This window comes from Anolis carolinensis, chromosome 1 (genome assembly GCF_035594765.1).
Source record: "Anolis carolinensis isolate JA03-04 chromosome 1, rAnoCar3.1.pri, whole genome shotgun sequence".
NCBI lineage: Eukaryota > Metazoa > Chordata > Lepidosauria > Squamata > Dactyloidae > Anolis > Anolis carolinensis.
The window spans coordinates 189,164,221-189,176,682 of NC_085841.1; the positions used below are offsets into that span (position 1 = coordinate 189,164,221).

The following is a 12,462-nucleotide window of genomic DNA, read 5'->3' on the forward strand; positions in this document are numbered from 1 at the left end:
TCATCTTAGGGGGCTGCACATTGCTCACCCCATGCTTAGCTTGGCCATTGAGAGGTTAACCCATCTTTGTGAGTTGAAGGCAGGGAGCAACACAGTGGCTCCTCCAGAAATGCTCCTTGGCTTTCTCTCGCCCACAAAGCACAAGCTTGCCAGTAGTACACAAAACTTCCTTGCTAGTTTGTATCCTGTTTCTTTTCCAGAAAGAATGCATTCCCGTAAATTTTTGTTTTCTATTCACCATAATCACAAACTCGATCTAAAAAAGTATGCTTCTTATGTTTTCTTTGCAGTCCACTTTGTACAGACTCTAAATACATTCTTGGGTTTCTTTCGTATTTTCACAAAACGCAACATGTACAGCTATACTTAAAGGCATGTGATGTTCTCAAAGTCGGGCCCTAGAGGGAACAGCAAAGATCTTTTTTTTCAAAACAACAATCGTTTTCAGTTGAGTTGGAGTAGCTTGTGGTTCAATTACGTTGTCTATGTGTAATTCCATACAGAAGCTGTGGTTTTGTCACAGAATTTTAAAAAATCATGGAAGTTATGATCTGCATTTTAAACAGCCTGGCATGCTGAGTGCTATGGGACCACGTCCTGTAAATGATAGATTTCTGAAGACTCAAACCAGCCAGCTTTCTTGTAACAGAGAATTATCCCTTGACCATAGGTACAAAAATCATGTTTAGGCATTTATTAAGTTGACCGTTCAAAGTTGGTTTATTTCCTCTTAAAGCTTTTTACAGAATCAACTCTGTCTTCTTTTTTTAAACTGTTTTGGCATGGTATTGTTGATCATATTGCAAGCAGTAGCTCCATCTCAACAAGGCACAACTGAAAGAGCAGCACAACCTAAGCATGAATCTAACATCAAGTACAGCAATTTAATGCCCCAGGTTTCCATTCTGTTATTTGTACCACAGACTTCTCATTGGCAGCGTGAGAATTTACATCCTGTTCCAACCCGTATCAAAGGCTCACTAGGGATTCAGTTATGTATAATACAACTATTTACATGTTATAGCTACATGGTGCAATTTAGTTTTGAAAAATATTAAGAGTACACAATATCTTGAGTAAAGGAACCCTTGCGAAACTAGTGGTATTCTGTACATTACAGTCTTCTGCCTTTGGGATACAATTTCTAGTTTTACTTGTTAATTTAGAATTATATAAGCAGCTATCACCCTCTCAGTTTTCTTACAGCAAACAGCATGTTTCTAAAACACTGAAAGCATAGCGTTTCTTGTTTGTGTTTCATAAAGATACTGCTCTATTTGTATTAAATTATTGGTTGTATATCAAGGTTGAGAAATATCAGGCAAACATTTTCAACTGGAATCAGATCTGAAAAATAGCATTTCAACTAATTCCTTCTTCCAGCAGCTCCACAGCTGCTTCGTTAGCTATGTGGCATAAAGGAGATTGTCAAGTAGTTAGTCATAATATGCAATGTGAGAGTTCCATAAATTGAACAAGACTGATTTAGTGGACTAAACCTGTACACAAAGGCACAAAGGCCAAACGGCCTTTTCCCCTTCTTTGGGCACTGTGATAAACATTTTTTTCACCAGACCTCCATTCTCCTGACACAGCATATAATTAACATTGAAAAACAAAAGTAGGCATTAAAAGAGAGGTGAGGATTTTCAAAGTTCTCACCCAACTGCCTTTATCATACGTAATACAATTTGTATTTCTTAAACCTTGCCAAAAAGATATGTTGTTCTGTGTTATTTGGGGAAGAAAATACAAGGCTATGGGCCGCAGCCAGAAAAAAAATTCAGAGGGGGGTTTGAAAATTGGGGGGGGGGGGGGTTGATCTAGTTTGCTGCAGTTTCCTTCTTGGGGAAGTAATGGGAGGATGTAAAGCTAGCCACTGAGGTACTTTTTCTTTTTAGGAACGTAAGCTGCCGCGCATGTTCATACAATACAGTGTGTTCCGCAAAAGGTATAAAGGTGAGATTTCTCAAAAATCAAAATCTAGGATGGTGCACCAGTAAGTAGCAACTTGTTAAATTCAATTAAGTTCTTTTTACTTCAGTTATTGCTTTGGCCAGAAAAGTGGGCACAGATTGAAAGATGCCAAATTCTCCTCCCTGACAAATTGCACCACTGGAGCCGTACATAGAAACCAAACTTGGATAAAGTTTGAATTACTAGGAAACACATCCTAGTAATGTGAGCAGGGAGAGAAGGTTGATGAATTATTTCTTGATACATAAATTGGGGTAATAGTATGAAAGTCAGCTGATTTCAGGAATTAAGCAAATCTTATCTGGGAATTTCAGAATGCTTAGTACTGATGCACTTTATGACACCTGTCAAGGTATACCAGCCCTCCCAGGTCTTTTTATTGTTAAAGAGTCTACAGAGAAGTCTCATTGCTAAGGTATACAGTAGCCCATGAGTTCTTCATGGAAAAAAGAATAGCAGCAATTACAAGTCAGTGACGCTTAAGACAAAAACAATTGTTTTAATTAATGACACTGCTCTGCAGCATCTAACAAACAAAGCTGTCTTGGAAAGCCAACACAACAGTTTTTTGTTTTTTTTAAGTAGCAGATACTTTAGACCTCTCTGGGGTCAGACCGCAACTTCCATCATGCTGCCTAGGCTTTGGCTGCTACAAGAACCAAGAGGTAATGTGCTTCCAAATTTTTACCTCAGTAGATGGAAGTAAATAAACCATGAAGTCTCCTCACAGCTTAAATGTGTTGTAACAAGTCATTTATGGAGTAGGATCCACCTGACGTGGGATCTTGTATGGCAGGTATAATACCTGCTGCTGAGGTTCACACTCCATGTGGATGATGTGGAAGCCAGCCCATAAATGGCTTGTTGCCACATCACATTTGAGAGTCAGTTAGGAAGACTCAGATTGCCATACGGCAAAAAGAAACATAGTTGCTCCAAAGGATAAAATTCCTGTCTGTAGCTCAATGTAGCTATTTTGAAAAAACACTATAAAAGACTGAGTTGGGTATAGTCACTACAAACAGAAAACATGCAGAAAATTTGGCCTCAGTCTCCAACCTAACTTTCCTCTGCCTTCAGTGGTCTTCAAGTGGGAAAGGGGAAAAGTTCCCACCCTTGCCCCAGTAGCTTGCCTTGAACTTCCTTCTCCCCTCAGTGCCTGTGCACTTAACATTTGACATCACCAGTGCCACAGCCATCCGGTCCAGGAACTGGATGTGACCTTTCCAAGCTGCATATTCCTTTTGACTAACCCTAGCAGTGAGGAGCAGATGTGGAATGCCAGGGTCAGATAAAGACTGGAGTCTTAAGACCTACAGATTGCCTCCATCTCAGCAGCATCGGAAAAGAACTGCTGGTGGCTCTCTCTTCTCATGCTGTCCTAATGTAAGAGCCCACATTAATTCATGCATCTTACTCTTTACGGTAAGAATCCTTGGGGAAGAAGTTAAGGAATGTTAAGGTAACTCCCAATAAATCTAAGCAAGCTGCTAGTGGAGTACAGCAGGAATACTGGAAAGATCTGATTGAAATGTTGGGAAACTGGATGTTTAGCTATTTCGGACTAAAACTACCACAATTCCTCATAAACTACTGGGAAAGACTGATAGGAATTGTAGGCCACAAACGTTTGGCAATCCACAGCTGCCCCAACCTGAATGTAAGTTTGGAACAGAGAGGTAGCTGTAAGTGACCAGCCACCCTGCCCTTCAAATGTGACTAACCAAACTGAAGTTTTCAAAAATCTAAATGAGCGCTAGTTTTGTACTGGTTTGAACACTGGAAACCCACCATGGCAACTCACTGGAGACCTTGAGCATGTCACACACTCTCAGCTTCTGAAGGGAGGCAAAGGCAAACCCCCTCTGAACAAATCTTGCCAAGTAACCCCCATGATAAGGTTGCCTTATGGACACCATAAGTCAGAAACTATTTGGAACCTCACCATCCTATCTAAGGAAATACACCAGCAACTATAGAAAAAAACAGTAGCTATTTATTTCTCCTTCAACATCTCTGGATAAAAACTAAGCAAATATAAGCATTTGTGACAGCATACACAAATGAATACCCAATGAATTCAGGGCGACTTAGTTGCATTGGTTTGATTAGAGGGGAGAGAGTGCGAGTTAAGGATGATTCATTCTTCCAGTGACTAAGTGGGGAAATGAAATCCATAGAAAAGCACTGCCTGGAAAAATATTTGATAGTCTTAGAGCTGCTGCAGTGGTCGGACATGATGGCAGTCTGTTTGTGGGGAAGCACACTAGCTGGAATTCAACCCGCATTTTTCTTGGGTCATGGTGATACCTTCCCCAAGGAAGAGCAAAATGCATGGATGTCTGAAATATCTCAAAGTCTTCTAGAATGGCTTCACCCTGTAGACCAGGCATGGGCAAACTTCAGCCCTCCAGGTGTTTGGGTCTTAACTTTGAAGTACAAAATACTTGGAGAGCTGAAGTTTGCCCATGCCTGCTGCAGACAGACATTAAAATCGGCTTCCCTCCCTGTTTCCCAATGAGAGGAACCTCACTCTGACTGCTGTTCAAAAAGCTACCCATCTTTGCAGAGGAGATTCAACCCACCATCCAACTGCCTTTCTTATGTAAAATTAAAGTGCAAACATTTCACATTGGGAAAGGAATGACAGCCCCTCCCACTGTATCTCAGGCAAGTTTGCTGCGGCTTTGAAAGACTGACTCCTCTGGGGTCCTATGAGAAGGCTTGGGATATACATTTTAAAAGTTCCAGAGAGAGCTTGGAATCGTGACTTTTCTGGGCAATAGATTGCAGAAGCAGTAGCAGAAAGGCCACTTCCATGTGGAATGTGGGGTTTAAAAGCTGTTGCCCAAAATGATACATTTCCAAATCCTGGTTACAAGCTGAGCAGCTTCCTTTACAAGGCGTCTGCAGTCAGTGCTTCAAAACTCTGGATTGTCCTGTCTCCCTTCTGCAGAGAGGAAGGCTGATTGTCTTGCTTACAATGGTTTGATGCGACTGAATTCAGTCAGAAAAGACTGAACTTGAGGCAGAGGCTCATTTTATCAGGGAAAAGGCATTAAAAAAACACTTGATTTTCTTCCTGTTCAAAACAGTTATGAAACATTAAATGACAGAAAAACATTGTTCTCACAAATGGCAAATCGGAGGATAAATAGCCAAAAAGGGAGCATGAAGGCAAGGGCAAAATATGGCGTTTGAAATTTAAAACATGCCCATGTCTTTTAAGGCTGTGACCAATGTTGGGAAGGTAACTCACAGAGAAGAGAGTAAATCAGTTCACTTAGTGAAGCAGGCTTCTAAATAAACCAAATGCTGGCCTGCTGAAGCATAAAGCAATTTGCTTGCCTCACCCTCTGGTTGCTCTTTGGATTTCTTATGTCTAAAGAAATGGTACTGAGATGAGGAAAATCTTTGCAAAAAGTGCAGTGGATGCCTACTCACAAGTAAACACAATTAATTCCATGACACTTCTTTACTGGTAGAGCCCCAAAAACATTATCTTTTGGACCTGGAATACAAACCGTCCCCAAGGTTGCATTGCTGGAAGAATTTAGGAGAGATAGTCCAAAGTAATACATTTTCCATGCTCAGCTTCTAGGCAGGGGAGCTTGACGGCCCTTCCACACAGCCATATAACACAGAACATCAAGGCAGATAATCCACAATATCTGCTTTAAACTGGGTTATCTGAGTCCACACTGCCATATATTCCAATTCAATGTGGATTTTATACAACTGTGTGGAAGAAGTCTTAGGATTGCAACTTTCATTGAAACCAACCACCATCTTGCATCTCAACCCTCTCTAGTAGTAGTTAAGCCAAGGCAACATACCAGGACAAGGACAGTAGTTTGGAAAATGACTACATGTCATTTGACTCTGGCATTCAATTTGGCAAAGGCATGAGTAAAATTCATGGCAAATGGGTGCCCTCCAAAAATGAAATCTAAAATCAGACTCTGCTCAATCTAAGTTCCACGTCCCACTATTTTTGGAAAAGCAGAGCCCTCCTTTGAAACTGGGTTTCTTTATATGACAAACTTTAAGAACCAATGCATTATAAAATTACAGTTAGGTCTGACCCACTGAAAAGGGTGTGAACAAGGATTACTCCAACTAAGTAAATTAGCATCTTCAGGGCTAAAGGACGCATTGCATGGGAGACATAGAATATTCGGCTGGCTGCAATCTTATCCCTGTCTACTTGGAAGTAAACCTTCCTGATTTACTTGTGAGCAGACAAATCTGTGGGCGCATTGTCAAGGCTTCCTGAAATAGAGAGCAGCTAAATAGAAAGGAAGGGCTGCTCAATGTGTCACCACATCTTGAGAAATTTACCTTTGGACTAAAATTTCCAGAATCTCCCACCCAGCAGGAGCCCTGAAGTAACTTCCATGCCTTGATCCTTCCTCCTGTTTGTCAAAACAGCCCATTCACACCTCTTGTTTCAACACTGAGGAAAGAGAGAAGCCAGGGCCTCCTTTGGAGCAATACAAAGCAGGATGTGGGAAGCTCAAGCAGGTCTCCTTCTCTTTCTTCTCCCCCAGCTCCAATTATTTCATTAACAACCTCAATCTTTAAGCCATTCTCCCATGTTCTTAAAAAGGTCACAGATCCATCCTGCATGCAACTCACAATCTGGCCTCCTGCACTCCTTACTTGCCCGCTTTCCGAGAAAGGAGGCAGAACACAGACCATGTTATGGTGTAGCAAACCTTCCACCTTTGAAACACAAAGTGGCATCTGCTCACTGCCACAACACACAGTCCCTCTTCTTTTTCAGAATTCAAGATGAAGCCACAAGGAGACACAGACTCTTTAGGGACGCTCCCAAACCTTTTCCAGCTGGGAGCCGAGCTGTGCTTACCTGCTCCCCGTCTTGCGTGTATGTGAGACCCAGCAAGGTGCTTCTCATACATGGGAGAGCGGGACTTGTTTGTGGTATGAAGCAGAACTGGGCATCCCAGACCTCCCCGTTAGAGCCGCAGTGGCTTCCCCATACATGGCAGAACTCACAGGCTTTCCACTCCGACAACACCTCCCCGTGAACCGCTTCCACGACTCAAAGGTTTTGCCAGACCAAATCCAGACCCCCGAGGTGATTCCCACCACCAGGCACATAAAGTACTTCAACATGAAGACCGCATAGTCCGGCCTCAACCTGTTCTTGTCCCCGGGGCAGGAGCAGTTCTGGGCCATCTCCCACGTCTCCCGATAGTGCTGCTCGTAGATGTAGCATCCCACCACGATCGTCGCCGGGACGGTATAAAGGACGGTGAAGATGCCAATACGGATCATGAGCTTCTCCAACTTGTCCGTTTTGGTGCCTCCTTGTTTAATGACACTCCGGATCCTGAAGAGCGACACAATCCCTGCCAGCAGAAACATGGTCCCAGTGAAAAGGTAGACCACCAACGGAGCCAAAACAAAGCCCCGGAGCTTGTCTAAGTTTTGATTGCCAACATAGCAGATGCCAGCGACCGGGTCACCGTCCACTGAGCTCAGAGCCAGCACCGCTATGGACTTGATGCTTGGAATGAGCCAGGCAGCCATGTGGAAATATTGGGAGTAGCTGGCAATGGCCTCATTGCCCCACTTCATCCCAGCGGCCAGGAACCAAGTGAGCGACAAGATCACCCACCAGATGGAGCTGGCCATGCCGAAGAAGTAGATGAGGAGGAAGACCACAGTGCAGAGAGCTGGCCCCGTGGTCTCATAGTGGATGTGATTGTAGTCCTTGTTGCAGGCCACGTTGGCGTGGCCCACAACCAGCCGGATGATGTAACCAATGGAGACAAAAAGGTAGCAGGCGGACAAGAAGATGATGGGCCGCTCCGGGTAGCGGAAGCGCTCCATGTCAATGAGGAATGTGGCCACCGTGGCAAAGGTGGCCACGAAGCAGAGGACGGACCACAGGCCGATCCAGAAGGTGGCAAAGGTCTTCTCGTGCTGGGTGAAGTAGGGCTGGAAGCACGGGATGGCACAGTTGCGGACGTGGCCCGTCTCAATCTTGTTGTAGAGCGGGTGGGTCTCTTTAGAGATGGGGACCAAGGGCTCCCGGCATTCGCACACCCTCTTGCATGTACCACTGCTACTGTCAAAGGGCGCTTTCTCCTTGTAGCCCCCTTTGGCCTTTGAGCGTGTGGGCTTGGTGCCAAAGGGGGGGAAAGTGGTAGTGGCGGAAGCAGGGGCGGCCTCAGTGCGGTTGTAGTCCATGCAGAGCTGCTCGGCATCACCCAGGAGGGGCAGTTTGTCGCAGCCCATGCGCTCGGGCCAGGCGAAACCGTACTGGCGCATGAGTGGGGAGCAGCCGGCCTTGGCCCTCTCGCAGACCGAGCGGCAGGGGGGCAGGGGCTTGGCATAGTCCAGCAGGCAGATGGGGGTGTACATGGCACACAGGAAGAACTTGAGGTCTGGCGAGCACTGGATCTCCACCAGGGGCCAGAACTGGTGCACCTCCAGTCCGGCCTCGTCCTGCGTGTCGTGGTTGAACTGGTTGGGCATGTAGGTCAGGTTGTAGCCGATGCCTTTGCACATGGGCACCGTGATCTCCTGGCAGGTCACCGCTTTGGAGGAGGAGGAGGCTGCAGAGAGGGGAGCAAACGCCTCAGTCAGCATCAGGAAGAGGCCCAGGAGAGCGCCTTCCCTCAGGATGAAGCCAGCCATGGTCTGGAGCAGAGAGGGAAAGAGCAGCAAGGCAAAGATGAGGAGTTTCGGCTCCTTGCTCAGATCAAGAGGAAGCGGGCGCACATGGCAGCCTCTACTGCCCTCTCGGAAGAGTTCCCAAGCTTCCAAGTTTTGCTCCAAACTCCATCTCCAGCAGGTGGCGCCTCACGGGGGGGTAAAACCCAAGGGAAGCCTCAAAAGCCGGCTCCATAACAAGTCGGGCGCCACAGGAGGGACTCCCATCTCCAAAAGGTGCCCACGTCCCCCTCAAAAAAAAAAGTCTCCTTCAAAAAAAAAAATTAAAGTGGATTTCCCGCGTTCTTCTTCGCCTCAGCAGGAGGAAAAGTTTGTCCTTTCTGCTGAGAGGGCGCGCGCGCGGCTTCCAGCCCAAGAGGCGCGCGGCAGACACGGAGAGAGAGCGAGGAAAAAAGAGAGCGACAGGGCTCTCTCGCTTCTCCCGCTGCCTTCTCTCCGCCCGCGAGCCACCTGCGCCGCTCAGGCAGGACTGGCTCGCTGGCTGGCTGGGGCCGCCCTTTAGCCACGCCCCTCGGCCCTGGACACGCCCCCCCCCGGCCCGCCTCGCGCCCGGCTCGGAGGTTTGTTCTCACTGAGGGAAGGAAGGGAAAAAAAAAGTATCCGCCTCGCGCCCGCTCTTGAATGTGCGCGAGGAGGAGGAAGGGGCGGCGGGGGGAGGGGCGGGGGGGGAGGGAGGGGGAAAGAATTCCCGTCCAAATGGAGCCTCCCCAGTCAGGCGTAACCTACCTGACTGACGGTCCCTTCCCCAGAGCTGAATAAAATCCCACATTATCTGCTTTTAAGTGGGTTATATGGCAGTGTTGACTCAGGGCCCATCCACACAGCCATATAACCCAGTCAGCGGTTTGAATCCGGGGAGCGGAGTGAACTCCCGCTGTTAGCCCCAGCTTCTGCCAACCTAGCAGTTTGAAAACATGCAAATGTGAGTAGATCAATAGGTACCGCTACGGTGTTCCATGCAGTCATGCCGGCCACATGCTCTTGGGAGTCTCTATGGACAACACCGGCTCTTTGGCTTAGAAATGGAGATGAGCACCAACCTCCAGAGTCGGACACAACTGGACTTAATGTCAGGAGGAAACTTACCTTTACCTAGGGCTGAAGAGCCCTCAGGGCCATATAACCCAGAATATCAAGGCAGAAAATCCCACAATATTTACTTTGAACTGGGTTATCTTAAGGGAGATGTTGACAAGCTGGAATTTGTTCAGAGAAGGGCAACTAAAATGATCTAGGATCTGGAAAACAAGTCCTATGAGGAGTGGCTTAAAGAGCTGGACATGTTTAGCCTGCAAAAGAAACAGATGAGAGGAGACATGATGATGGCCATATATAAATATGTGAGGGGAAGTCAGAGGGAGGAGACTAGGATGCAGAGCAATGGCTACAGAAAAGGAGATTCCACCTGAACATTAGGAAGAACTTCCTCACAGTGAGAGCTGTTCAGCAGTGGAACTCTCTGCCCCGGAGTGTGTTGGAGGCTCCTTCTTTGGAGGCTTTTAAGCAGAGGCTGGATGGCCATCTGTCGGGAGTGCTTTGAATGCAATTTTCCTGCTTCTTGGCAGAAAGGGGTTGGACTGGATTGCCCACGAGGTCTCTTCCAGCTCTAGGATTCTATGAAAGTATGAAGCAGTGGCAGTAGAGTGATATCAGGCTGCTTCCAGGTACAGTGTGAGTACGCCCCTTTTTAATCCTTACTCCACTAACCTGGGAGGAAAGTCCAAAGCGTAGTTTCAGGAAGAGCCCTTGCCCCGTACGTGTGCCCACTGGCCCTACTTCTTCGGAGGCAAATTCAAATGAAACCAGTGTGACTTATTCCTGAGTAAACATGGGCAGGACTTGGCCGTTCAGATAACAAAAGGCGCTTTCCTAACAACACAAGCCCATTTTAAAGGGGTCAACTGTGGCATTTTTACATCAGAAGAACATAGCATGTGGCTTTATACTGAGGAGGAACACGGGCCCCCTTTGCTCAGCATTTTCTATAGTGATTGACTTTCAGGGGTTTTGATGAAGACTTTCCCCAACATAAAAAGAGCCTTGCTGGGCCAGATCGAAAGCCCATCTAAAATGGCAGACTAGTGGCCCCTGGGGAGCCATGGGTTCAACAGTCTCCTGAACCTGTAACGTTTCCCGAGCAAAGCACCTTATTTACTATAGATATCTTTGCCCCATGAATCCATGGGACACAGTGGCTAAACAGTGAGGGCTGAACAATTCCCTACAAGCCTGGCCATGTGGCCAAAAACAAAATGATGCCTCCTTCCATTCAATGTACAGAAGCTGAATGGACTGGCAGTAGTAGAGAGGTAGTAGCTTAGATGATGACTAAGGCCCCATCTACACTGCCATATCATCCAGTTATCTGCTTTGAACTGGATTATATGACAGTGTAAATCCAGGCTAGGTCTCCCTCTGAATACTTTGATGTCACCCACCACCCTCCCCGCAGCATCTTGTGCCGCACTCTTGTCCATTGGGAGTGTTCGTGCGGATAACCTTGGACACGTTCTCTCTCATTTTCAAAGCTGTTGCGAAACTGAAATGCCACCCTGTGCTTTATGAATCAATACATGTAAGAACATGTGTATGTCGCTTGAATTGTGTCAAACTTTAGTATGACTGCCTCTCAACAAAACTAAGCTCTCCAGAGCCAGGAACGGACTTCTGCAGCAGGAGGGCAGAGGTGGCAGGCTTTTCAGGGCATCATGGCAGGCATGTAGCGGGATTGGGGGGGGGGGGGGGCTTGAGGGGCTTCAGCCCCCTTCCCCCCCCCCCTGAAATTCTCAGGGTGGTCCATGAAAAGGCCTTACTGGTATTATTTAAACTGTTATGTTTATTCATATCATGATCTGATCACCATGCTCAATATATCCCATATGCATGGGGGTATTGGGATAATGATACAAAAGGTTTGCTAGGGTAGATCCTCTCTCACTCAGACTCAGCCCCCCCCCCCCCCCCCCAAGATCAAAATTCTGGCTATGGGCCTGCATGGGGGTGTTGGGCAAAGCAGTGTCTTTGTCATACTTTGGGGGAGAAATCAGGCTTCCTGGTCTGATAGGTCCCTTCTCTACTTTTGTTGGGAATGCTTAACTAGAACTAGAAGAGAGAATACTTCCTTCCACCAATCTCAATCTCCCTGGGCAAGCTTGGTAGGGTCTTGGTTTAGGGATGAGATTTGAGTAAGTGACTATGGCCAGGAAACATGCATCTTTCAAAGACTTGGTATTGTATTCCCCACTCATCACCATCTTGACTCCCAATATCTGCCATATAATGGGGGAAAGGAAACTCTGGTTCTACTGTTAGGCAAAGTGAGGTGGGTTGGGTCATCATGAACAGGAGGCAAATTATTATTTAAGTCATTTTCTTGCCACTTCAGGCAGAAAAATATATTGGCTGGTTCTGTTGAGGCAGCTTCATAGAATCACAGAATAGAATCATTCAAGGAATGAGCTTGTATACATGGCCATTTCATAGAATCAAAGAGTTGGAAAAGATCACGTGGACCATCCAGTCCAGTGGTTCCCAATCTTTTTTGACCAGGGACCATTCTGCAACCTTAGCACCAAAAGGGTTACCAATCAGTTTCTGGTCAACTTTAGATTTTGTTCAGTTATTTGGGGTGCTGATTCAGAAAATAGCATTGGATAGACCACTTCAGCTCTAGTTTCTAATACAGAACATATGTCATCCAGTAGTTGCTATCTGCTCAGCCACAGAAAACCATATTTAATAATCTAGAGCTGATGTGGTCTATCCAATGCCATTTTCTGA

The 12,462-nt window shown here is 46.3% G+C and overlaps 1 protein-coding gene across 1 annotated transcript; it reads right to left on the reverse strand.

Annotated features, from left to right (window-relative positions):
- Nucleotides 1-679: 679 nt before the first annotated feature.
- Nucleotides 680-9,195, reverse strand: fzd5 (frizzled class receptor 5). The gene has a single exon (XM_008118778.2). The coding sequence runs from the start codon at nt 8,644-8,646 to the stop codon at nt 6,892-6,894; it is 1,755 nt and encodes a 584-aa protein (XP_008116985.2). The 5' UTR covers nt 8,647-9,195; the 3' UTR covers nt 680-6,891.
- Nucleotides 9,196-12,462: the final 3,267 nt, after the last annotated feature.

Coding starts and splice junctions, on each gene's coding strand:
- fzd5 (XM_008118778.2), bottom strand. CDS start 8,646: ATGGCTGGCTTCATCCTGAGGGAAGGCGCTCTCCTGGGCCTCTTCCTG.